Source organism: Neophocaena asiaeorientalis, unplaced genomic scaffold (assembly GCF_003031525.2).
Source record: "Neophocaena asiaeorientalis asiaeorientalis breed wild unplaced genomic scaffold, Neophocaena_asiaeorientalis_V1.1 scaffold43, whole genome shotgun sequence".
NCBI classification, from domain to species: Eukaryota; Metazoa; Chordata; class Mammalia; order Artiodactyla; family Phocoenidae; genus Neophocaena; species Neophocaena asiaeorientalis.
Window position 1 is genome coordinate 7052262 of NW_020173674.1, and position 23000 is coordinate 7075261.

Sequence of the window (23000 nt, forward strand, 5' to 3'; positions counted from 1 at the left end):
CGTGAGGCAGGACGGCTGCCAGCTTAGGGCAGAAACCCGCTCCACGTTTAGCCAGCGACATCCTCTCCCCAGATGCCAGGACACACAGGTGTGGGGACGTGTTGGGGACCCTGGAAGGCCTGGCCTTCCAAGTGTTCTGGGATAGAGGTGAGCCCCAGGCTGCTGGTGACTCGGCTGAGCCAGCGCCGGGGAATCCAGCTCTGGCGCAGCTCTGGGAGGCCGCCCCTCCCGATGGAGGGGTCAGGCTGGGACCACAGCAGGCCGGCGAGGACCATGCTGGGCGGGCCCGGCCCGCAGCCAGCTGCTCGCTCCATGGCCCGAGCCCAGCGCCTCCTCAGCACAGAGGCTGCGGGGGCCTTGGGAGCAGCTTTAGGAGGATCGGGGCTGGGGCTGGGGCTGGGCGGAACCCAGTGTGACAGACGCTGCACAGAGCTCCAGGAGGGCAACATTCTTTGTTCACTACCAGGAAAAAGACGGAGCGGAAAAAAGATTAAACTCAGAAGTCACAGAATTTACTTTCATATCTCCAAAAGTTGTTTCTATGTCTGACTCAGTAGGAAATCGCAAAGCCTTGACCTTCCTGAGCGTACCGCGTCCATGGCCAGTTCTCGCTGGGCTCCTAGTGTCCACGAAGAAACAGCTTTCCTCCAGAGAAGCTCGACGCGGAGTAGGGATCCAGCTGCCCAAGGTCTTCCCGCTGGGCCCCCTGCCCGCAGCCCTGTCCTCCCCAGCTGGCTGCCCCCCCTCCTTCCACGGGTGGATCTTGGCAGAGGTCTACTCCCGGGCTCTCAGTGTCTGGGAGGCCCGCACGACGGGGGGATGACAGAGGACCGAGACTCAGATCCTGACCACCTGGGCAGCAGTACATGGGCTCCGCCTGCCCTCGGCGCCCGCGGCCCGCCTCCTAAGGTAGAGTCGGCCGAAGGTGCCCCCCACCTGCCCTTTGGTGAGGCGCCCAGGATTCACACAGACGCAGCCAAGGATGTCCTGGGGGAAGGAAAGAAAGACTGTGGGTTTGGAAAGGCCAAAATCATCGGGACTGATGTGAAAAAGCTGGACTCATCTAACGATTAGACCCTAAAGAGGACTTTATAATATGGAAATGCAGGCCAACAAAACGCATCTTAAGTAAAATATGTTAATTTATTATTAGAAAACTCAGAACCTTTTGAGTCTCTGAAACAAAATAAAGAAGATGACTCGGCAGGGTGACAATCAGCTCCCAAACTTGGAGACAAACTTGATCTATTTGTTTCCCGACATGAAAAAAGTTTACCTCTCGAGGTTGAACTGGCTCTGGTTTGGCAAGAGGGGCTTGATCAGGTGGATTCCCTGTGAGGGACCCGATCCCCGGGCAGGGCCTCAGGCAGCAGAGATGAGAATGACTGACAGCTGCTTGGAGGTCATCTCAGAATTCAGGAGGGGGCAGGCAAGCCAGGGCACCTGAGGTGGCCTCAGGTGCGAACCATGGTTTGAGGGTCTTCCTACCTGCCTCCGGCGCCTCCAGGCTGGGCTGACTGAGTACTGCGCCCTGGGGCAGGGAGGGCAGCGAGGGGGCGCTGCTCACTTACGCGTTTTACTAACATTTGTTTTCTGAGACTGGTTCTGGCGTTTCTGGGAAATGGTGGAGTTCAAACCTACCTTCACAAAGTATCTCAGCTCTGAAGGAGCTATGAAGACATCGGGGGTGACGGGCAGCTGTGCATAGGCATAGAAATTCTCATAGTCAATGGCCATGTCCTCCTGGGGAGGGTAGAGCGGGTAGTAGCTGCAGAGACAGAGAGAGACAGTCAGCGGCAGCTGATTCAGGGACCCCCCTCCCCAGATGGATTTCCTCTATGTCACTGGTTTCCATGGTTCCACAGACCGTCTCTCCCTTTCCTCTGTGTTTAGGGGACAGGACGTAGGCCTGTCATCCCAGGGTGGAGTTCCCTGGTGGTGGCCTGGGAAAGGTCTCGAGGTCAAATCTGTCAGAGCTCCCTGACCCCTAAGCACTCCCTTCACGGTCAGCTACTCCGTCGGGCAGGCTCACCTCCGCTGCGTCAGGATGTGCTTGAGTATTCGGCTGAACCTGTCTGAGGTTCCGGAAGAACTAGGAGAGGAAGAAAAGCAAGAAACGGAAAGTGGAACCTTGTTTATCAGTGCCTGTTTCTCCTCGGGGAGGATTTATTAAACTAGAGAGAAGCGATGCGGCCAAGGCATGTGACAAGAAGGTGCCTCTGGGGAAGTTTAAAGACCTGCCCGCAAATGCTCGGTCTGTTGAGCAGGACACGGGGTTGAGGAGGGAAAGAGCAGGAACCCCTTGCGATCAGGGCCCAGGCAGGCTATCACCGGCTCCGCATCGTGCCAGAGAACGTGGAGTCTGTCCCGGCGCGAGGCCAGCTGTAGCCGGGGTGACCCTTGCTCCTCCGACCGGAGCCAACAAACACACACTCATTCTCGCCTAGGACGCAAACTGCTCCACACTCCTTCCCATCACGGCGATGCGGGAAGTGAACTGCTGAGCCTCGGCTCGACACGTCTGGCTGTGTCTGATCCTGTGCAGAGCTACACACTGCTCTGGAAGGGGGAACACCCTGCGGGGTGAATTCACAGTCACCCTCTACAAGCAGGGACATCTTGTTTAGGTCACAAATGTGGCAAACAAAGAAAAGCAGATGAACTTCTATGACTAGAAATTAAGTGCAAAGACAGAATGGATGTGGTCCTTCAGGGTCTCAAACACCACAGAAACAAGTGATAACAGAAACACATGCATCCCACCGCTCCCCTTGGGTGCAGAGAAACTCAGTGGCCAAAGGCTTTGGCAGAAAGTGCTGCTCTAGGGGCTGCCCTCTCAACCCTGCCAAGCAAGCCCTTGGCCAAGGACAGGACCAGGATCCAGAGGAACTGCCTGTGGGACCGAAAAACCCTTCTCACCTACTGATCTCCTCAGCCCCCATGTGGAGCAGCAGATCGGTGGATGTCAAGCCAAAGATCATTCCATTTATGGAGAGCGTGCAGGGCTCGGACACAAACTGCACTCGCTAAAATGAGAAGGGTGGGACAGACGTTTGCACACCAAAGCTAGAAACTTCTTCCCCATGAAAATGGGGGGTCTGCAAGGGCTGGGGGGACCAGTGAAAGGGGGACCAACCCAACGGACAGTAAATCACACGTCTGCCTGTTACAAAGAGAAGCTTAAGATGCAGGTACCACGTGTGCCTCAAAGGCGCCCCCGCCCTCTGCTTCTGGGACGAGTTGGGTCGCCTTCGGCACGTTGGACTCTGGCTGCCTGGTCAAGGAGGGGACGCTGGTACCTTTTTGTCCTCCCGAGGCAGGTCGGAGCAGCTGAAGGGCGGCTGTGGGTACACGGGCTCGTGGTGCACGTCTCTCAATGATGGGACGAAGATGAGGTGTGAGCCGGAGCTACTTTGCCAAAAAAAGCATCAGAACAGTAAGGAAAATGAGTGCAGCTGAGTTAGCATAGCTGGGTGACAGACTTAAAGGGTCAGAGCTGGACACAAGAGCCTACTTCCAGGGAAGAAGTTCCGAACGGAGCTCTCCTATGAAGGCGGGGTGCCGTTCCCCATGGGACACCAGGAATGAGAGACGATCTGTCCTAATTTACACACAACCACCTGGATGGGGCTCATGGCTCTCTCCCAGGACATGCTTTCTCCTGGCTCCGTACGATGTTCTACTCGAGAGGAAGAGGACTACTGTTTCGTAGAAAAAGGGGAGAAGAAACGGAGATCTAGGAAAGCAGGAAAGACAAGGATTTGACTGAAAATCCTCAGAGCCAGACCTGAAGCCAAAGTTCTGACTCTTCACGCTGCGTGAACAGACGTGGCTTTTAGGCGTCACGTAGCCTCCCTGGATGGGGGCCTCTTCCCTCGGGAGGGACCCGGCAGGCTGAGCAGATCTGGGCGGGGAAGGCACGGCAGGTTCTGGTTCGCCAAGAGCCCACCCCGCCCACCCCTCCCGCACAGGGAATCAACGCCCTTGGTTTTTCTTTCTCAGCAGCCTGTCTTACAAAGATGAAAGAAATATCTAACAGCAACAGTAAAAGCAGAGATGACAGACATTTCCTTTGATGGAGGCAGGAGAATCTCTAGGGTTACAAGATGTAAGTGAAGAAAAACCCCGTAACTCTAGAGGCCTACTCTTTAACCTCTCCAGCCACGCAGAAGAAGAAAGGGGGAAAAAAACCTGTCCTTGGCGGGGTGGGGTCTATTGTAAAGACAGAAAGTGTTACTTTGGGGCGAGTTTAACAGCCCCCAATAGCTCTCACTTCTAGCGCCCTCTCTTGCTTAAGACGCAGTGGCTTCCCAGAGGCAGGCACAGGCACCTGTGCAGGTATAGGGACGTGGCTGCCTCTCTGGTGATGGTTGTCACACCTGTCACTTGTTTGTCAGGCCCGCTCAAAGTGTGAACTGAGGCTTCTGCAGCAGAAATGCAGAATCTGGAGACCAAAGGCACTTTGCAAATTAGTTATAGTCCCTTTGACATTGAAAGTTAAGTCCCTGTAAGTAGCCAAGTCTATGGATTTGGGTGCTGAAGTCTGGCAGACAGGCCGGGGGGTGACCCGAAGGGGACAGTCCATGCTTCAGATCCCCGGGGCTCAGTCCGTAATGGACACGAAGGGCGGAGGCACGGCTGGCCGCCGTTAAGAGATGGGCTTGCTCTGCTTCTGTGCAGGCTCTGGCAGAGCAACAGTTAAGGAGGAGACGGGCCTCTGGCTCAGGGTTATAGGCTGGCTGTAGCGGGAGGGATTCGAGAGAAAATTCCAACTATGCTGAGCATTGCACAACTTCATACATCACGGTGGGGAGGGGCCTTGCAGCCGCTCCCTCCCTCAAGCTCCCCCGGCTCTGCTGGGCTCTTGCTGGGCTCTTGCGAGGGGAGGTGCTTCCTCACTGGCTCTGGTTTTCACTGATAAATCAGCTTAATGCTCTGCGTTTCTGACCTCTCAGAATAAAAATAAATTCCCCCCAAAGGAGGGCCATTTTGATACTGTTTTGGGAAGGGTGGGGCAGCCCCTCTCCCCCGAGGCACACACTGGCCTCAGATCAAAGTGCCTGGTGGTGCCGGGAGCTCACCCCCAGGGCAACAATGCCTGGTTTGTTCTTTGTTTGTAGCACTGCTGTCAATACCATACGGGGTGAGGAACCCAAAACAGAACCCCATCTCAAATCGAAAAGCACCCAGCCCGCGCAACGGCACCGCCCCGCAGTCCCTGCCTATCCCAGAGGGGACCTGAGGGCTGATAAAACAGGGACACCAGCCCTGCTCCCGTTTTGGGATTTATCTCCTGAGGAGTGGAGGGGCCTCCAGGTCTGACAAACTCATTCAGGGTCACAACAAACCTGGGAGGCAGAGGGAAGGCACCTATGTTATCTCACTTGGAGGGAGGGAGGGGCAGATCCAGCTGCAGGCTGTCACCTGCACGATTCATGCCCCCTGACTCTGGGGCAGTTGGGGGTGTTCTTCCCCAGTCCGAGAGGCCTACGACACTGGCCCATGCTGCTGGTACTCGTAGGCCCATGCTGCTGGTACAAGAAGGTAGAGTTACAGCTAATCAAGCCTGAGATCAGGTCTCACGGCCAAGGGGCAGATGATTATACATCTTGTTTTAAAAACCACCTTTGTTACAGACTTACTTTTAAAAGCTTAGCCTTGGGAATGTTTGTTTTTGATGAGCTCAGCTACAGGAAGGCAGATCCCCAGAGGAGGAGATCCACCACCAAGGGCAATTTCTCTCAAACCCTGGCGCTGGAGGGAAGGGACAGGAAGCGGAGGTGTCAGCTTCCTGAAAAACTTTCTACTTCTAGCTTAGACTCTTCCTGGAATAGAGGCTTTTCTCTCAATTTAGAACTGCCCATCTCTCATCACCGCTATGACCTTTCCCAGTCCCGTCCCTAGGGTCTGGGGCAAGCATTCAAGATCCCCACCCTCGTGAGTTTCTACGATGGTTCATACAAGCCGGCGGCGCCCGTGAAATGAGGGAAGCACTGACTCGGGGAAGGACTTGGGCTCACCCCAAACTCTCACTCACACAAGGGATTTTGTGGTGTAAGTCATCAAACACCACCCTGGGAAGATTCCCGTGGAATATGAGTTTATACAAAAGGGAGTGAGAGGAGGAAGGAAGGAAAGAAAGAGCAAGGGAAGAGCGAAAGTCTGTGTAGCCTTTTCAAGTGTGTTTATCTTTGTGTTTTACAAAGACGCCTCCTCACTCAGCATCTGTGCACTTGAAGTTCAAGGGTTCTATCTGATCTTTGTAGTTCAAAAGGATATAAGGGTGGGAACTACCACGACTTTTGAACAGTTTCAGTTTCTTAATGAGAAGCCCTGGAGAAACTTAGGAAGCGTAAGGTTCTGCCCAGTATTTTGAACTCTGACCTTCGTGTCCCTTCGATAATCGTTCGTAGACATTGCTTGAAAACTTCTTCAAATGGGCTTGTCAGTAGACAGCTCTGCAAGAAAAGAGGAGACAGGTTTACAGGGGAGACGTTTGGCATTTATTCACTCGTTGAGCGCTTGTCAGATGACCCTGGGGGCCAGCCCCTGAGCGAGGAGCTGAAGGAGTCACAGTGGCCTCTGTGCTCCAGGAGCTGAGTCTAGCTGGGGGCAGGAAGGAGGCGGCGGAGAATCAGTCCTCCTGAAAGTGAGCCGAGGGGACAACTAGGAGGAAAAGCGTTTTGAAATCTTTTCTGTGGCAGGTAAAACCTCCTGAGACAAAGGGAAGAAATGTCCTCAGAAGGGTCATTTGTGTTTTAAGTTCAAAGGATGGCAAGATGATGTGGGTCATGGAGCTGAGGGTAGCAGTCAGGAAGGTACTTTCACAGGCGCACCTCCGGGACCCGCGGGCACCTGCCTCAGCACCAAGGGTCGGTCGCACACCAGGAGGACCGGGACTCGGATATCTGGATCCCCCTCCCCCAGCTTCCAAACAGCTCTGTATTCTGGTGAAATGAAGCCCTTAAATTCAGTACCTTTATTAAAAATGCCCTGTGATAATGCTTTCCTGATCAGCCACACGGATTCATTTAGGTTGTTACAGATGCAGGGTAAACTCAAAGAGACGAAAGTAACAGTGGGGGCTTGACTGAATGTGAGTATCCGGTATCTCCCCCTCCCAACCCCAGTCACTTACCTCTACCTGTTCATGCTTGGCATCCAGGAAAGGTCCAAACTGCAGATAAGCCCGCGGGGGAGAAACAAAGGTACCGAAAGAACAAATCAGAACCACACGTGTGTGTGAGTGCCCTCACATAGCCTCTCCTAGCAGTTGTCTGTCCAGGGTCCATCGTCCCTCCAAGGCCACCTGTACAGCCTGGGCCAGGCAGCAGCTGGGGCAGGGGCGCCCAGCTAGTATCACAGGCAGAAGGACCTGACGCCTGGATGCTAGCTGTTTTGCCTCCTACAATACCAGGCTTTTTCCTTTCTCAACCCAGCAAGGGAAATCTACCTCCATGCAGTTGTATTGTGAGTTTTCAGAAGAGGTGAGTTCACAAACTGGAGTAATGAGGCAGAGGTGGGAATACTGTAAAGTCAATGCAGGGTGGCAAAACAGCTTGGGCTTTTGGATTAATTCCACACACACCTCACCTCGCCAAAGATGTAGGCTGAGCACTAAAAAATATTTTTAAGAAGGAGGAGAGTCCCACACTCGCCCTAAAAATTTAGAACCTCATCAGACCTCTTTCTAAGACCAACCCCCCAGTTTTCCCATTGGTGCCTCCCCGGGTGAAGCTGTCCCAGGAGGGCCTCCTACCAGGATGCAGACGTCGGGCTGGTCACGGTTGATGATGGTGATCAGGTCGAGCAGGGGGTCAAATGTGATGCTGTCAGATGTGGTGTATGGCCCACAGGCCACCAGGACCATGATTTGCTCAGAATCTAAGAAAGAAAAGATCGTTAAGATGCGGATGAGAGGATGCTGGGATGGTGGGAGAAAGGACAGTTAGGGAAAGATGCCACGGGACTCAATTCACTGAGAGTCTCCTTACGTGTGCAACTCCAGGAATCCGGGAGGAGCAAGACCTCATCCTGCCCTCAAAGAACCCTCCATTGCTGGCAGAGACAGGTAAGTATGCAAACGACTAGAACTCGATATTTACCAGCAGTGCACGAGTCATGGTAGGGAAGTGGGCGTCTGGAGAGACTTGATCAAAGTGCCATTTGCTTACATGGTTTTCCTCCCAACATTTACTTTGGGGCGGGGGTGGGTTGGGGGTGTGGCAAAATACATATCACACAAAACTTACCATCTTAACCTTTTTTTTTGGCTGCGCTGAGAGGCTTGCGGGATCTTAGTTCCCCAGCCAGGGATCGAACCCATGCCCTTGACAGTGAAAGAGCGGATCCTAACCACTGGACTTCCAGGGGATTCCCTCTGATCTTAAGTAAACATTTCAGTGGTATTAAGTAAATTCATAATGGTGTGTAGTTACCACCACCACCCCTCTCCACAACTCTATCTCGTAAAACCAAAACTCTGTTCCCGTTCAACACCAACTCCTGCTCCCCCGGCCCCCACCCTCCCACTGTCTGTCTCTATGATTCTGACGACTCTAGGAACCTCGTCTGAGGGGAATCCTGTGGTATTTGCCTTTTTGTGACTTTGCTTACACTTGTAAGTAGGGTGTGCCGGAAGCCAGGGCAAGGCAGGGGCCCGGATGGCCCTGAGATTTGAGTGCTTGGTGTGAGGGACCATCTGCTGGTGAGTGCAGCTGGAGAATCTGGTACCTCGAGGAGTCCACAATGACAGGCTGGGGTGCAAGGCTTGGGACGGGAGACTCTTGTGTGATGGGGTGCAGGGCCATTGTTTTGGGGCACCCTTTTCCTCACAGCGTCTGCTTTCCTTGTGGAGAATCAGCCTCGTCCTCCATAAGCGCCCCCCTCCACCAGGGGGGGCTGTAAATTAGATGCACCGTCCTCCCCTAGCCAAGGAGCAGGTATGGGACCCAGCTTAAGCCATTCACACTCTCCTCTGGATTCTGGAATCTCAAGGTGAGCTACCCAAGGACAGAAAAAGATTGGCACTGACCCACCCCAGCAGAGGTGCCTGGAAGAGACAGCGGGGGACTCCCTGCTACCTGGACACCTAGAGTTACTAAGCCCTAATCCGGGTTGTAAGCCTGTTCCAGCCACCTGTCCAGTCTGTGAGCTATCTGGATTTCCCCTAACAAATTCTCTTTTTTTTAAGTTAGTCTGAACCTGGTTCTGTAGCTTACAACAACAAAACCCAAAGATCCCTGACCCCCTTTTTTTTTCTCTTTTTTTAATTAATTAATTTTATTTTTGACTACTTTGGGTCTTTGTTGGCCACGCGTGCGGGTCTTCTCTAGTTGCGGCGAGCGGGGGCTACTCTTCATTGCGGTGCGTGGGCTTCTCATTGCGGTGGCTTCTCTTGTTGCAGAGCACAGGCTCTAGGTGCACAGGCTTCAGTAGTTGTGGCGCATGGGCTCCAGAGTGCAGGCTCAGTAGTTGTGGCGCATGGGCTTAGTTGCTCCACGGCATGTGGGATCTTCCCGGACCAGGGCTCAAACCCGTGTCCCCTTCATCGGCAGGTGGATTCTTAACCACTGAGCCACCGGGGAAGCCCCCTTGACCTCTTAACAGGCAGTTTCATTAGTTTCCTATGGCTGCTGTAACAAATTACCACAAGCTTCGTGGCTTAAAACAATACACATTTATCATCTTACAGTCCTAGAGGTCGGAAGTCCTAAAATCAAGGGGTGGGCAGGGCTGCATTCCTTCTGGAGGCTCTGAGGGGAATCTGTTTTCTTGCCCTTTCCAGCTTCCAGAGGCCAGCTTCCAGAGGCCGCCTGCCTGCCAATGCACACGGCCCCTCCCCCACCTTCGAAGCCAGCAGCCTAACATTTCTAATCTTTGTGACTCTCACCCTCCTGCCCTCCCTTATCAGGACCCCTGTGATTACACTGAGCTCACCTAGACAATCCCCATCTCGAGCCTTAACTCAGTCACACCTGCAAAGTCCCTTTTGCCATATAAAGTAATACGTTCAGGAATATATTCCAGGAATGAGGACCATTATTCACCTACCAGAGTGGCAACAACTCAACTGAGACAGAGAATTCAGGGGGAAGCGTAACACTCGCCACACCCAGCAGTGCCGTGCTGCTGCGGGGGACAAAGCTAATGGTTCTGAGGAGCCCACAGGAGACGTCAATCCCAGGTAAACGGTGAGTGCCAGGAGGGCCAGGCTCACGTCCTATTCTGTGTGTCCACACCCAGGGTGCTGTGAGCCCAGACCCTGCTCACAAACTATCTGTCAACAACCTACTCAACTGCTTCCAAAGGCTTCCCTGGCACAGCTCAGGCTCTGGGCATTTCAGCCCTGTCTGTTTTCTTCGTTACCTAAAGTCGATCCAGTACCAGCACTCTTGCTTCCATAAACGCTTATTTTCTGAGAGAATGTGCAATGTCATAAAGTCCTAGGTTTCGTTCCTGATTCCAGGCTGCCACTAAGAGTGACCTCACACGATATTAACGTGGAGGGGTGTTGACAATGTGCTGGTGTCAGCCACCTCCCCGCTGATCTTCAGCAGTCTTCTGCTTTGCTTACAGAGATGCTTGGAATTGTTATGAACAAAGTTTATTAAAATGTTCGTCTTTTCCCATCTAGGTTAGTGACCAAATAACTCTAGGCTTTCTGAGAAATTTGTCTAATTTTTAAATACATTTTTTATTTTGGAATAACTTTAGAATTGTAGAAAAGTTCCAAACATAGTCCAGAGTTCCCATATGTACACCTTTCACCCAGCATCCGCTAATGTTAATGCTAGCATCTTATATAACTATGGTACATTTGTTGAAACTAAGGAATTAATGCTGGTATATTACTGCTAACTCCTGACTTTATTTAAATGTCACTAGTTTTCCCATTAATGTCCCCTTTCTCTTCCAGGATCTAGCCCAGGATATCACATGGCATTTACAGAAATTCTTTTAAAAATGGCTGCTCTTTAAAAAATTTTTTTAAATTTAAATAAATAGCTGCTCTTTTCCCTTTTCAAAGCTACCTTCAAATACCTGTTAAACATTAGTCTTTAAACGACAGGCCTTGTGGAGTCAGAGCACAGGCGATAACACTGACAAAGCCATGTAGGCTCAGACTCCTGGCCTTCCACAAAGGGCCAGTGAACCCACCAATTCACAGTCGCCCTTGGAGCTCCGGCATGGTGCTCTCAAACAGCTTGTGTAGCTTCCCTGGGGCCTGAGGAACTGCACTCCTGTACCCTTGTTCACCACCCTCCACCCGCACTGTTAGCAAAATAATGTTTGAAGCAAAGTTTACCTCCATCCTCTTCAGTGGGCTGATGGAACGGAAGTGGCACGCCCTTCAAACAGGAGAGAAGCTACGGTGAGGTTTTGCCCCCGGCACTGTCTTTGGTCAGGAATGCGTTGAGCACTGAATGGTGGTGTGTTTGCGGGTGTCTTGCCCCTTGGAACTAAAAGCCCACAGAGTTGATGGTCCTGCCATTTTTCTTTACTGAGTGGCAAAGAAACCTGGGTAGCACAAGGTCATGGCTAAACTCATAAAACACCCAGCAAAAAGCAGGAGCAAAACCAGGTGCCTGTAGGATCAGGGCCCTGCTAGGCGAGGATGGGAGAGTAGGGTCCTGCTACTTCTCCTCGCATCCTCTGGAAATCTGTGGAGGATTGTTGCTAGAGCAGGGACTGCTAAGCTACGGGCTATGGGGCAAATCTGGCTACCACCTGTTTTTGTAAGTAAACTTTTACTAGCACACAGCACACTCGTTGGTTTACGGGTTGCCTATGGCTGCCTTTGTGCTACGATGGCAGAGCTGACATTGTGACAGAGACCATACGGCCTGCAAGAGCCTGAAATATTTACTGTCTGGCCCTTTAGGGGAACAGTTTGCGAGGCCCTGACCTAGAGGTAAGTCCCACTCTATAGACAGAGAATTGAGAAGCAAATAACTGGGCCCTTACAAAGGACGGGCTCTAGGACAGACAGAACCGCATACACTATGCCTGCAGCAAACCGGGGGGGAGTGGGGGGACACCGGTACCTCGTAGAGTCTGGTGGCAACAAGTTTTCTACCAGTGGTGTTGATTCCTTCCATAACCACAACCTGAAAGACAGGCAGCAGACAGGCTTGCATCACAGGGGAGATGAACAGGAGGTCTGGAATAAGTTATACTCTGATAAGAGTTAAAAGTATTGTCCAGGACTTCCCTGGTGGCGCAGTGGTTAAGAATCCGCCTGCCAATGCAGGGGACACGGGTTCGAGCCCTGGTCCGGGAGGACCCCACATGCCGCGGAGCAACTAAGCCCATGCGCCACAACTACTGAGCCTGTGCTCTAGAGCCCGCAAGCCAAAACTACTGAGCCCGCGCACCGCAACTACTGAGACCGCGTGCCGCAACTACTGAAGACCGTGCGCCTAGAGCCCATGCTCCGCAGCAAGAGAAGCCACCGCAATGAGAAGCCCGCACACCACAAGGAAGAGTAGCCCCTGCTCGCCGCAACTAGAGAAAGCCCACACGCAGCAACGAAGACCCAACGTAGCCAGAAAAAAAAGAAGTATTGTCCAGCTACTCTCATTCTGTGATTGTAAACTTGGGGGTATTTAATCAAGGGGGTTACGTTGGCATAATAATAATTGTACTTTACACGGGTGACCTCATTTTACCTCTCCTGTGAGGTAGGAATTATCATCCCCATTTCACAGGCAAGGACACTCTGGTTTTGAGAGGTTAGTAACACCTCTGTAATCACCCGCCTTGTGGGGTGGAACTGGGGTTTGAACCTGGCAGCAGATCCCAGAGCCAAGGTCCGAGCATATGGGGGAAGGTTGAAATCCCTACACTGGCGTCCCCTCTTGGGCCTGAGCTCCAGCTACACCTCACGGCATCAGACGTCAAAAGTGAGGGGCAGCTAGCCAGTGACGAAACGCTCACTCTTGGAGCCACAGCCCTCTACGCACACTACGGAGCAAACAAGCATGCCCGTGCCCAGTGGGAGACGCCCCTGATCTCACCTGTCCAGGAAACAGAGAATACTCTTTGAGCTCAGATAGATCCACTGGAATCTGAGCGCCTGAGGAATGCTCCCGATCTCCCTCAAGAATCACCGACTTGTGGTTCAGCTTCCCGTTGCTGTCACAGCCAATCTGGCCCAGCAGGGTGACGGGCTCCTGCCGAAGGTACACATAAGAATGACAGTCTTTGGGACAGGAGTTCAAAATCTGGTCAATGTAATGAAGAGCGAAACAGACCTTTCAAAACAACAGCACACATTTTTTTTTGTCGGGGCATCATTTTGAGCCTGAGGTGACCACAAACATCATCACTGGCTCCTTGGGGTGGAAGGACCCTTAAAAGGCATCTAGTCTGCCCACCACCTAATGCTTGAGCCCCTCTAAGTGGCTGCCTGAGCCAGAGCATCTCTAGTTAAGGGGAACTTGCCCCCTTGCCAGCCCCAGCAGCCCATGCACCGCATCCCTGGATAACCGTTAACAAAAGCTCTCATTTACTGAGCTCACTAAACACCAGGCACCGTTCTAAAGGCTTATGTGTATTAACTCATTTAATCCTCACAACAACCGGAGGTGGATGCTATTACTGCATCCATATTATAGATGAAAAAACCAGTAACAGAAAGGTTAGATAATTTAGTCAAGGTCAAACAGTGGAAGAAGCCTGGGTTTGAAGCCCAGAAGTTCGGCTCCAGGGCCATATCCTGAACCACACACCAGAGTGCCTCTTAACAGGAAGTTCTTCGTTAAACTGAGCTGAAATTTCTCTCTCTCTGGCTTCCTCTATCCTGTTCCCACTCCCGGGGGCAAACTGAGGAAGTCTAATCTTTCCCCACGAGATCGTACATCCCAGCCTCCCCTCCACTACTTCCTCCCAAATTCCCCCAAAACTTCCTTATATGACATGGTTTTGCCTATCTTCCCCAACTGGCCATTCTTCTCTGAATGCAAACACATGACAGAGGTACCATAAAGAATCTTTGAGAACACATCTCCCCTTAAAGTACGTTCTAGAGAGAAAGCACTGGTGCACGTGCCAGATTAAACTATGACATAAAGACACGATTGGCAACACTTGGTCCCTAATGACAGAGAAGGGGAGAGACCGTGAGTCACCGTTTCTGGAGATCCTCACCTTGCTGCTGTCTTCATATCCTGATACTTGAATGCTTGAATCCCTCAATCTCGGTTTACATGCAAGACTCTAATCCAAGTGCAAAGGAAATGACTTTCTCTGGTCACAAAACCAGAGAGCACTTATAACCCATTTTACCAAATCCATCCCAGATAGAAGTTCTAACTAGAAGGTAGACGGTTAGTGAAAAGGAAGCAGGAGGCTGCTTTTTCATCGATTTAAAAGAACAACATCATTCAGGAAAGATTATTAGAATAACTCTTACTTGTGCTGTGACTAGAACAGGAGTAAAAGCCTCAATCTTGTAATGCTCCTTGAGCTCACTGCCAAGTTCTTCTATCTTACAGGTCAGAACTGAAATCCCAGAGGGCAGAAAGTGTGTTTAAGACATTTCACTTGCCGAGAAGAGAAAACATAGCACCTTGTAAAACATTAAAGTCAGTCATTTTACAGAAGCAGGAAGGGTGCCTAGGACACCAGCCAGTTTGTAACTTTCTGAAGGCCGAGCCAATTTCCCGATATTGGGCTGCTGAACCCGGCCTGCCACTTGGCCACAGGGGGTCACGCAGCACACTCCCAGAGTCAGTCCGGCTCCCACCCTAGCCTTCCTCTCACTCAGGTCGTCAGGGAGGTTTAGGGGAAGCCAAGCCCAACCTGGAAAGCCTTCCATTCTTCACAAGGAAGAAGCCATAAATGTCTTTGCTTCCTTTAACACTTTAATTGGCTTTCTGTACACAGTTCAAGTGGTTGTTACTGGGAAACGGTTATGTGCTTTCTCTTTAGCAAAGTGATGTGATTTGGGAGAATTATTGAGAGTTATCATCTCATATCCTTTTACTAATAGGGGCACCTGGAGGACATCTATCAAAGGCAACCTTGAAACTTGTTCTACCAGCCTAGCTGAAGCTTTGTTACTGACTCAAGACCCTTCCGGGTGGTTTTATATCCTCCAGAATTTCAAAGAGAAAAACAATTACCTTCTCGAATGTCTGGGAGCTTCTGAAACATGGATTTGTAGCTCCCGGTTAGTGGCTCTGGATACCCCAAGACCTTCACGCTGATGTTACTGGCTCCTTCTCTCCCGGACCAAGACATCACCTGTGCTGAGCCAAAGGAGGTAACCACTTCTCCTCGGTTACTTCTCGAGCTGTATTTCTGAGAGGGAGTAGCACTAATTGGAAGCAAAAGACATTAGTGTTAGTGTGTTCATACCTAAGAGGAGAGAGGAATAGGATGAGGTTACCTTTTGAAAATGGAGATTTGGAGGAACGTCAGGCTGGCCTCACATTTTATAAATCTAATCAGCTTAATGGGGTTGGACATTCTGGACCTTTAAGGAATTTCAGGAATGAGGGGGTTGAGGAATACCAAACGTGTTCAGAGGAGTTTAGATGCAAGGACACATTTTAAAAGGTCTTCTCCTGGCTTAAAACTAAACAAAGTAAAACAAAACCCAAACTCTGAATTGATTAAAAAGCAAGTTCCGAGTACTATTTTCTTCTTAGGAATTTTCAGCATTTGTTAGAGCATCATCAGAGCCTGGAACTGTGGATAAGCCAAAAGTTGCTGTGCAAACACCTAAGACCTCACGACATAGTTCAAGGTAGAAACAGCAATGAAATGAAGTTAAATGAAATGAATCAGCTTTCCCCAGTGTCTCTGCAGGTGGACGCATAATGAGTTCTGTCAGCTGGTGAACAAACACTCCCATTCTCCGAGTCTCAACGGACAAGTTCTCGTATTTCCACTCACTGACTGATAAATTCCACCTCCAAGGACACACGGGTATTGCTGATCTGCTTAGAGGACAGCGAGGTCTTCTAACCCTTTGGTCATGAACACAGCGTAGAGAGAGGTCCAATTAAAACAGGCTTCATTTAATGTTCCGACACTCTGCAGGAACAAGTTCTATGGGGGCACCGTTGCAATGGGTGCCACCAGTGCCTCCTTTCCAGGGAGGCCACAGAAAGCGAGCTTGATTAATTACCTCTATCTCCAATGCTGCCTCTACCTGAATAATTTAGAAGTTACTTTCATAAATTACAAAGCCAGTTTCTAACGTCAGCTTCATTGGCGTGCGTTAAAAAATGACTAGGCAGCACGCTGCCGACTGCTCCGAGCTCCTCCCTGTGAAGCTCCATGGGGTGGGCGTTACAGCCGGCCCTTTAATGCAGGGAGTCGCTCACAGGGGGTCAGCTGTAGACAGATCTACGAGTTGCAAAGCCTTGCTTGTTGAGAGGATAGAACTGCTGTCATGGTGCCAGCACCTATGAGAACCATCTCTGTACACCACACCAACCATCTCTGTGCTTCCAAAGATGCCCTTCCAAGTCTGGAAAGCTCACTGTGGAAGCCAGTTTGAGAACTCCCGAAAGCAGGAGTAGACCACACTGAAGTCAAATGGTCCCTCAGAATCCAACCACCGTTCAGCTTGAATGACGGCTATCATCTCCTTTCTTTTTTTTCTTTTTTTAATATTTTTTGGCCATGGCGCGTGGCTTGCGGGATCTTAGTTCCCCGACCAGGGATTGAACCCAGGACCACGGCAGTGAAAGCACCGAGTCCTAACCCCTGGACCGCCAGGGAATTCCCTATCATCTCCTTTCTAATGTGACAGGGCTAGAAAGTCTTAAGCTCTGCTCCGTCTAGAAGAAGTGACTCCTAGCAGCCAAGTGTTTCCCTAACTGGTTAACATTACTGTTCCTTTGCCTCATCCTGACGTGGCAGCGCCTAGAAACCTTTCTTCTCCTCAGGAGAGCTCTCATCTATGGAATTCTCTCACATAAGACATGTCATTTATGGATTTCCAAAAGTCACATGTGATCTTTGTGGATTTATGTGCAGAGGTGGCAGCAGGGATAAAATACCAATTAAGTTGGTATAGATTCACAGTGACAAGAAAACTCTCAGAAACTAGTTGTAACCCGAGTGAGGGACAAAGAACAGGTTACGCAACATTATGAACAAAGATACGTGCTTTTCTTTTTTAAAAATAAATACTTCAGATAAAAAAAAAAAACCCAACAACACACGAACTAACAGAAGCAGGTGGAAACCTATTTGCCTCTACTGGCAAGACTCAAAGGCCTCCCAAGTTCTGAATAGACAGGTTGTTTTCAGTAGAAGATATCAGTTCCTGATCTAGGAAATGAGCCCCAGAAAAGCGGGTGGAAAGTGAGTTCCCTTAATTACCGTAAGAAACAGTAATTTTCCACACAGGACAAGAGAGCAGGGAGGGCAGAGAGCCATAGGCTTTCCAGCCAGCTCACTGCAGAGGTAACAGTCCACTCATATTCATTAAGTCATGCTGTAGTGTCAGCCGCCACTAGATAACCAGAGAAAGGGAAGGGCAGGCCTGCTGTTGGGCAGCTGAATTAATTATGAGGCATACCTTGGAGAGAAACTTGATGGTGACAGGAGCTGATGGGGGCTTCGAGTAGACACACTCCTTTTTGTGAGGGGGGTTTCCGGAGTGGTGATAGCTCGCTTCTGAGAACCCTAGAAACAAAAGAGGAAACGGGCCCAGTCACTCTAGATCCAGGCTGCTAATTAAGTGTACAGTTCCTTAGGAAGAAAGGGAGAACGGTGCCCGAATGAAGGGCACAGATAGGATAGGGTTGGTTTTCTTCTTAAGGCCCCATTTTCCAAGTATAATCTCAGAGAGAAATCCTCGTCAACTGTAACCCAGTATTCATCAGTATCATGTCTCCATTTGGGAGGCAATTATGAAACAAACGCCAACATTCCCCAAAAAGGATTGCCAAGCAGGCGATCTGTCCTCTCAAATCACTCACGCGTTCACTTTCCTTCCCCACCTCTCTTTGCTTTACAACAGCTGTGAGTTTTGCTATGCATACGGTTCTGACCTGCGTGGACACATTTTCCTGACAAGGGATGGGACCATGTTACTATTTATTTTGGCAAAGTCTACCACGTATTTTCAAAATTAAAGAAGGGAGTGACTCCAGGCAGATAACATGAGTGAGCTCATACTTGGAGAGGATTTAGCAAATGCCTCACTGATGGTCACTTCTGTTTTCTGGGTTTTGCTCATCAAGAATCCAGAGATGCCCAGAGCAGAGGGTGAAACCCCCAAATCCCGAGATCCATTGCTCCCCAGAGTCTGGGACGACCAACTGTGGCTGAGGAATGACAAAATCCTTGCCTGGACAGCAACCAGGCGGCCAGCTAGTCTGCAGACATTCCCCTATCCTTGGGCTCCTCCTGGCTGCAGGTTTAAGTTATGCCACCAAAGCTGCCTACAGGGGTGACGACGAACAGATGGGAGAGAAAGGATTCAAAACCACCATTAAGGAGCTGGAATGGAAACTAGATTTTAAAAAGACCCTTATGCTACCAGCCTTATACAAGAGCCATTTAAAAATATTCCTTCCTAGGGCTTCCCAGGTGGCGCAGTGGTTGGGAGTCCGCCTGCCGATGCAGGGGACATGGGTTCGTGCCCCGGTCCGGGAGAATCCCACATGCCGCGGAGCGGCTGGGCCCGTGAGCCATGGCCGCTGGGCCTGCACGTCTGGAGCCTGTGCTCCGCAACGGGAGAGGCCGCAACAGTGAGAGGTGTGCCGCAAAAAAATAAAGAAATAAAAAATAAAAATATTCTTTCCTAGTATTTCAATATTTTTCCAATTAAAAAAATCCTAATAGTTGTAATCTTATTTTGAATATGAACCTTCACTTAAGTAATACATACACTGAATTTTTTGCTCTATATTAATTATGAGCATTTTCCCACATTGTCACAATCTTCATCCTTTTTAGTAGCTGTGTTGATTGAACTGATATACAATAATTTACTTAACTACCCCTCTATTTCTGGGTGCATTTGTAATTTCTGGTGACTATAAATAATGCTGAAATGCCCATTTTCACACACATCGCTTTTCCTAGAATTTGGATTTTTTTTTTTTTTTTTTGGTACGGGGGCCTCTCACTGTTGTGGCCTCTCCTGTTGCGGAGCACAGGCTCTGGACGCGCAGGCTCAACAGCCATGGTTCACGGGCCTAGCCGCTCCGCAGCATGTGGGATCTTCCCGGGCCGGGGCACGAACCCGTGTCCCCTGCATCGGCACGTGGACTCCCAACCACTGCACCACCAGGGAAGCCCTGGATTATTTTTTTAGGGGAGACTCTTACTAGGGACGATTGTTGGGCCATAGGATGGTAAAGATTTTATGGTTTTGATATATTTTCTCAAACTATTTCCCCCAAAGACCCTTCTAATATACAGTGGGCTACAGAACTCTAGGTCTCCCAGGACATGGACAGAGGATGGGACTCTGGGAGAGAGCAGAGCCTCGCGGCTCTCATCCTCAGACCTTGCGGTGAAACCTGATTGTGTCAGCAAACCAGCTCCAGCTACGCTCCTTGGGGGTGCGCTCACTCTAACCAAGCTCAGGATACTCACTGCTAACACTACGTGCCAGTTCATTCACCTGTAATGAGAAATACCGAGGGACCAGTCTCATATCCTGGGGTGAGCATATCCTCACACCACACAGGAGCCCAAATTGTAGCCAAGGATGCCAGCTTATTCACTTATTAGAATCATAATGCCGACATCATGGGAACTTCAAATCCTCAGGCGAACGCATCTCTCCCTGGCAGGAAGGACATGTGGAGAGCCAAGATTATGGTGAGCATGGGAGCAAAAGTGTAGCTGTCAATTGCACAAGCCAAATATTTAATGGTGACAAGCTAAGACCACTGACATATTCACCTCTGTAACAGGGGCGCCCCTGCCCCTAAGATCTGACACTGGCACTGTTTGGGTGGAAAAGGCCAAGGCTTGGCTCTGACTCTGTCATCATGCTGCCACTGATGCCTGACAGTCTCTGTGTGATGGGCACTGTTCTAAGCATTTTTCCTGTTTCTAGCCCAGCCCCATTCTGCCTCTCCTCCGAGCTTCAGACACATATTTCAAATTCTTTGCTCATTTCAATCCAACTCTCTCAGCTCTGATTCCATGGTCACAAATTTTAATCTGTGATTGAGCCTCTTAGGTACTTTTGTAGCAGGAATGGGGTGTCCTCGATATGGTATTTCAGCCATCAGAAGGGTGTATACGTCAACAGTAAATTAAGTAAATTGGCATCTGACTTATGCATCAGTCTACTGAGAGCTGAATTACCCTGAGTCAGTCCTGCAGAACACTGTGAACATTTTCGCTTTCTTGCTCTGTACAGGCACACCTAAACTATACACCTTCTTTCTTACAATGTAATTTACTTTGAAAGATTAAGGCTTACTCTCTGGTTAAGGATTTCCACAAATGTATTTTCTATAAAGAGTAACTACTATTGATATTACTGAATACATTGCTTTGGGCTTGGCGCTTTACACATTCATTTAATTTTCAAGCCCTCTGAGATAGGAGATATTATCGGCACTGGCTGCCAGCTTCTTGAGGGCAGAGCACACCCAAACCTGTTTCATTCACCAGTTCACCCAGTGCCTGGCATATAGTAGCTGCTCAATAAGTGAATGAATGGATCCTGATTTTAAAGGAAAGGAAAAGGCAGCTCAGAGAGATAAAAGCAACTCACTCAAGGTCACCGAGGTCTCTGACTCAGGCATGGAGGGCAATGCTTTTCCACTGCCCTACTCCACCTCTCACACTGGGGTCCAACACCCGAGTCGGATCATTCAGTTACAGTCCACTTGATACAAAACTAGGCAACCATTAAAAAAGAGTAATTATGGAGAAGTTGCATTTATAAAAATTTTATGATATGATAACTGAAGAAAGCAGGACAACCATGTGTCCACAAGGACTGCCATCATGCAAAAACATCTATGCATGTGATCAGAAAGGAAGATGCGTAAGTGGAAGTAGAGCGGGAAACTGTATGAGTGGTGAATTTTCCCCCTTAGAACTTCAAACGCTGTGCTGATATTTTTAGACTAAAGAAAAAAATGCTACGTGTAGAATGCGATTTCCAAACATGGCACACGCACCTTAGAGGGTGTGGTGTAGGCATTCAAGAGGGTCTCCTCTTCCTCCTCCACTTCAATTCTAAGAACACTGGTTAAGAGAAACAATAGACTTCCACCCAAAATCGAAGGCAAGGGTTGCTCAAATAAGAAATCTGAGTATTAGTTACATTTGTTGCCTGTTTCTAAAATTATACATGCAACAGATAACAATAATGCAATGGTAACAATAATGATAGATCAATGATGAAATACAATGTGTGGTTTGATGCAAAGGCCTTGAGCAGAAAAGGATACAGCTCTTGTATGGAAACGATGTCTCTGGCTCCCGCATGCCCACTGTCCTTGGAGGCACCGAGCCTGGCTTTGGACAATCTTTTGCTCAGAAACTGAGGAAGAAAAGATAATGAATATATTATTCCATAGTCAAGTAATAGAGGAGGCGTTCCCCACAGCCATGAGGTAATAATGGGCATTTGAAACATAATCAAAGATATAAAATTCCTCAAAGGAAGAATGCAGAAGATGCATGATAGACCAAAAAATTAAAGACTTCACCTGTGACTGTTTCTCTACAACACATAACAGTTCTAATATTAACACCAATTATTTGTTGAAGACACAGTTTTAGGTGATTTACGTCCATTCTCATTTCATTCAATAACCATAAAAAGTACAGATCAAGAGAACCACTGAGAGGAGAGGAAACTGAGGCTCGGAGCCATTAGGTTAGTTGGTCCAAGCTCACACTGGGACTGAAATCCAGGCCCGACTCCAAAGCCCACACTCTTCTCAATACAGCGCACTGTCTCCCAACTGAGTAGACACGGAGAGTTACGTTATCAGTTTGCCTACAGTTTGTTCTTTTTTCTTCTCTTTTCCTTTTTTTTTAGTTTGTTCTTACCTCGTGCTCAAAAGAGTTTAGGGTCTCTGAGGTGAGGCAGTCTTTACGTGTGCTGGTGCAGAAGGCTATAAGCTCGCCAGCCATTCCCTCCTCATTCTGTCCATACAGAACACACAGCTCTATCACTGCAGGGGGAAATTGGACACGTAAGAACTTAGTTCATTGCTTGCAGCTTTCATCTTGAAAAGTGAAAATAATCCTCTACTTAAATTCAATCAAAATTTATTCAGCACCTACTAGGGACAGGCACTGTTCGAGGCCCAAGGACACAGCAGTGAATAAAAAGAGACGCACCCTTGTCCTTACGCAGCTCACTATGGAGAGGAGACAGAAAACAAATAAGTAGGGCTTCCCTGGTGGCTCAGTTGTTGGGAATCTGCCTGCCAATGCAGGGGACATGAGTTCGAGCCCTGGTCTGGGAAGATCCCACATGCCATGGAGCAACTAAGCCCGTGTGCCACAACTACTGAGCCTGTGTGCCACAACTACTGAGCCCGTGTGCCACAACTACTGAGCCTGCACTCTAGAACCCGTGCGCCACAACTACTGAGCCCACATGCCAGAACTACTGAAGCCCGCGTGCCTAGAGCCCCTGCTCCTCAACAAGAGAAGCCACCGCAATGAGAAGCCCGTGCACCACTAGAGAAAGCCCGCATTCAGCAACAAAGACCCAATGCAGCCAAAAATAAATAAATAAATTAAAAAAAAATAAAACAAATAAGTAAAAGACGTACATTAGACAATTAAATGTGCTTTGTAGGAAAATAAAGCTTGGACAGGGATGGGGAGTGGGGGGAGGGGCTGGCAATTAAAAAAAAATTTTTTTCCCTGCGCCACCAGGGAAGCCTTGGGCCGGCAATTTTAAACCCAGTGATTAGGGAAGGCTTCATTGAGGAGGTGACATTTTTTTTTTGCAGTACGCGGGCCTCTCACTGTTGGGGCCTCTCCCATAGCGGAGCACAGGCTCTGGACGCGCAGGCTCAGCGGCCATGGCTCAC

At 49.6% G+C, this 23000-nt stretch overlaps 1 protein-coding gene across 3 annotated transcripts in view; it reads right to left on the reverse strand.

Annotated features, from left to right (window-relative positions):
- Positions 1 to 490: 490 nt before the first annotated feature.
- The window catches only part of POLA2 (DNA polymerase alpha 2, accessory subunit), a 26463-nt gene continuing 3953 nt past the window's right edge, over positions 491 to 23000 (reverse strand). For 2 of the 3 annotated variants that reach the window (XM_024749167.1, XM_024749169.1), the window contains exons 2-18: positions 22003 to 22127; positions 21396 to 21487; positions 21123 to 21180; positions 17543 to 17649; positions 15129 to 15322; positions 14417 to 14505; positions 13020 to 13175; positions 12048 to 12110; positions 11309 to 11351; positions 7760 to 7884; positions 7139 to 7177; positions 6385 to 6458; positions 3300 to 3411; positions 2920 to 3026; positions 2033 to 2092; positions 1642 to 1768; positions 491 to 987 (exon numbers count right to left, since the gene is read on the reverse strand). In XM_024749167.1, coding sequence (XP_024604935.1) covers positions 838 to 987; positions 1642 to 1768; positions 2033 to 2092; positions 2920 to 3026; positions 3300 to 3411; positions 6385 to 6458; positions 7139 to 7177; positions 7760 to 7884; positions 11309 to 11351; positions 12048 to 12110; positions 13020 to 13175; positions 14417 to 14505; positions 15129 to 15322; positions 17543 to 17649; positions 21123 to 21180; positions 21396 to 21487; positions 22003 to 22127 — 1721 coding nt within the window. In that variant the 3' untranslated portion in view covers positions 491 to 837. The remainder of the gene's footprint in view (positions 988 to 1641; positions 1769 to 2032; positions 2093 to 2919; positions 3027 to 3299; positions 3412 to 6384; positions 6459 to 7138; positions 7178 to 7759; positions 7885 to 11308; positions 11352 to 12047; positions 12111 to 13019; positions 13176 to 14416; positions 14506 to 15128; positions 15323 to 17542; positions 17650 to 21122; positions 21181 to 21395; positions 21488 to 22002; positions 22128 to 23000) is intronic. The other variant, XM_024749168.1, reaches the window with a different exon arrangement.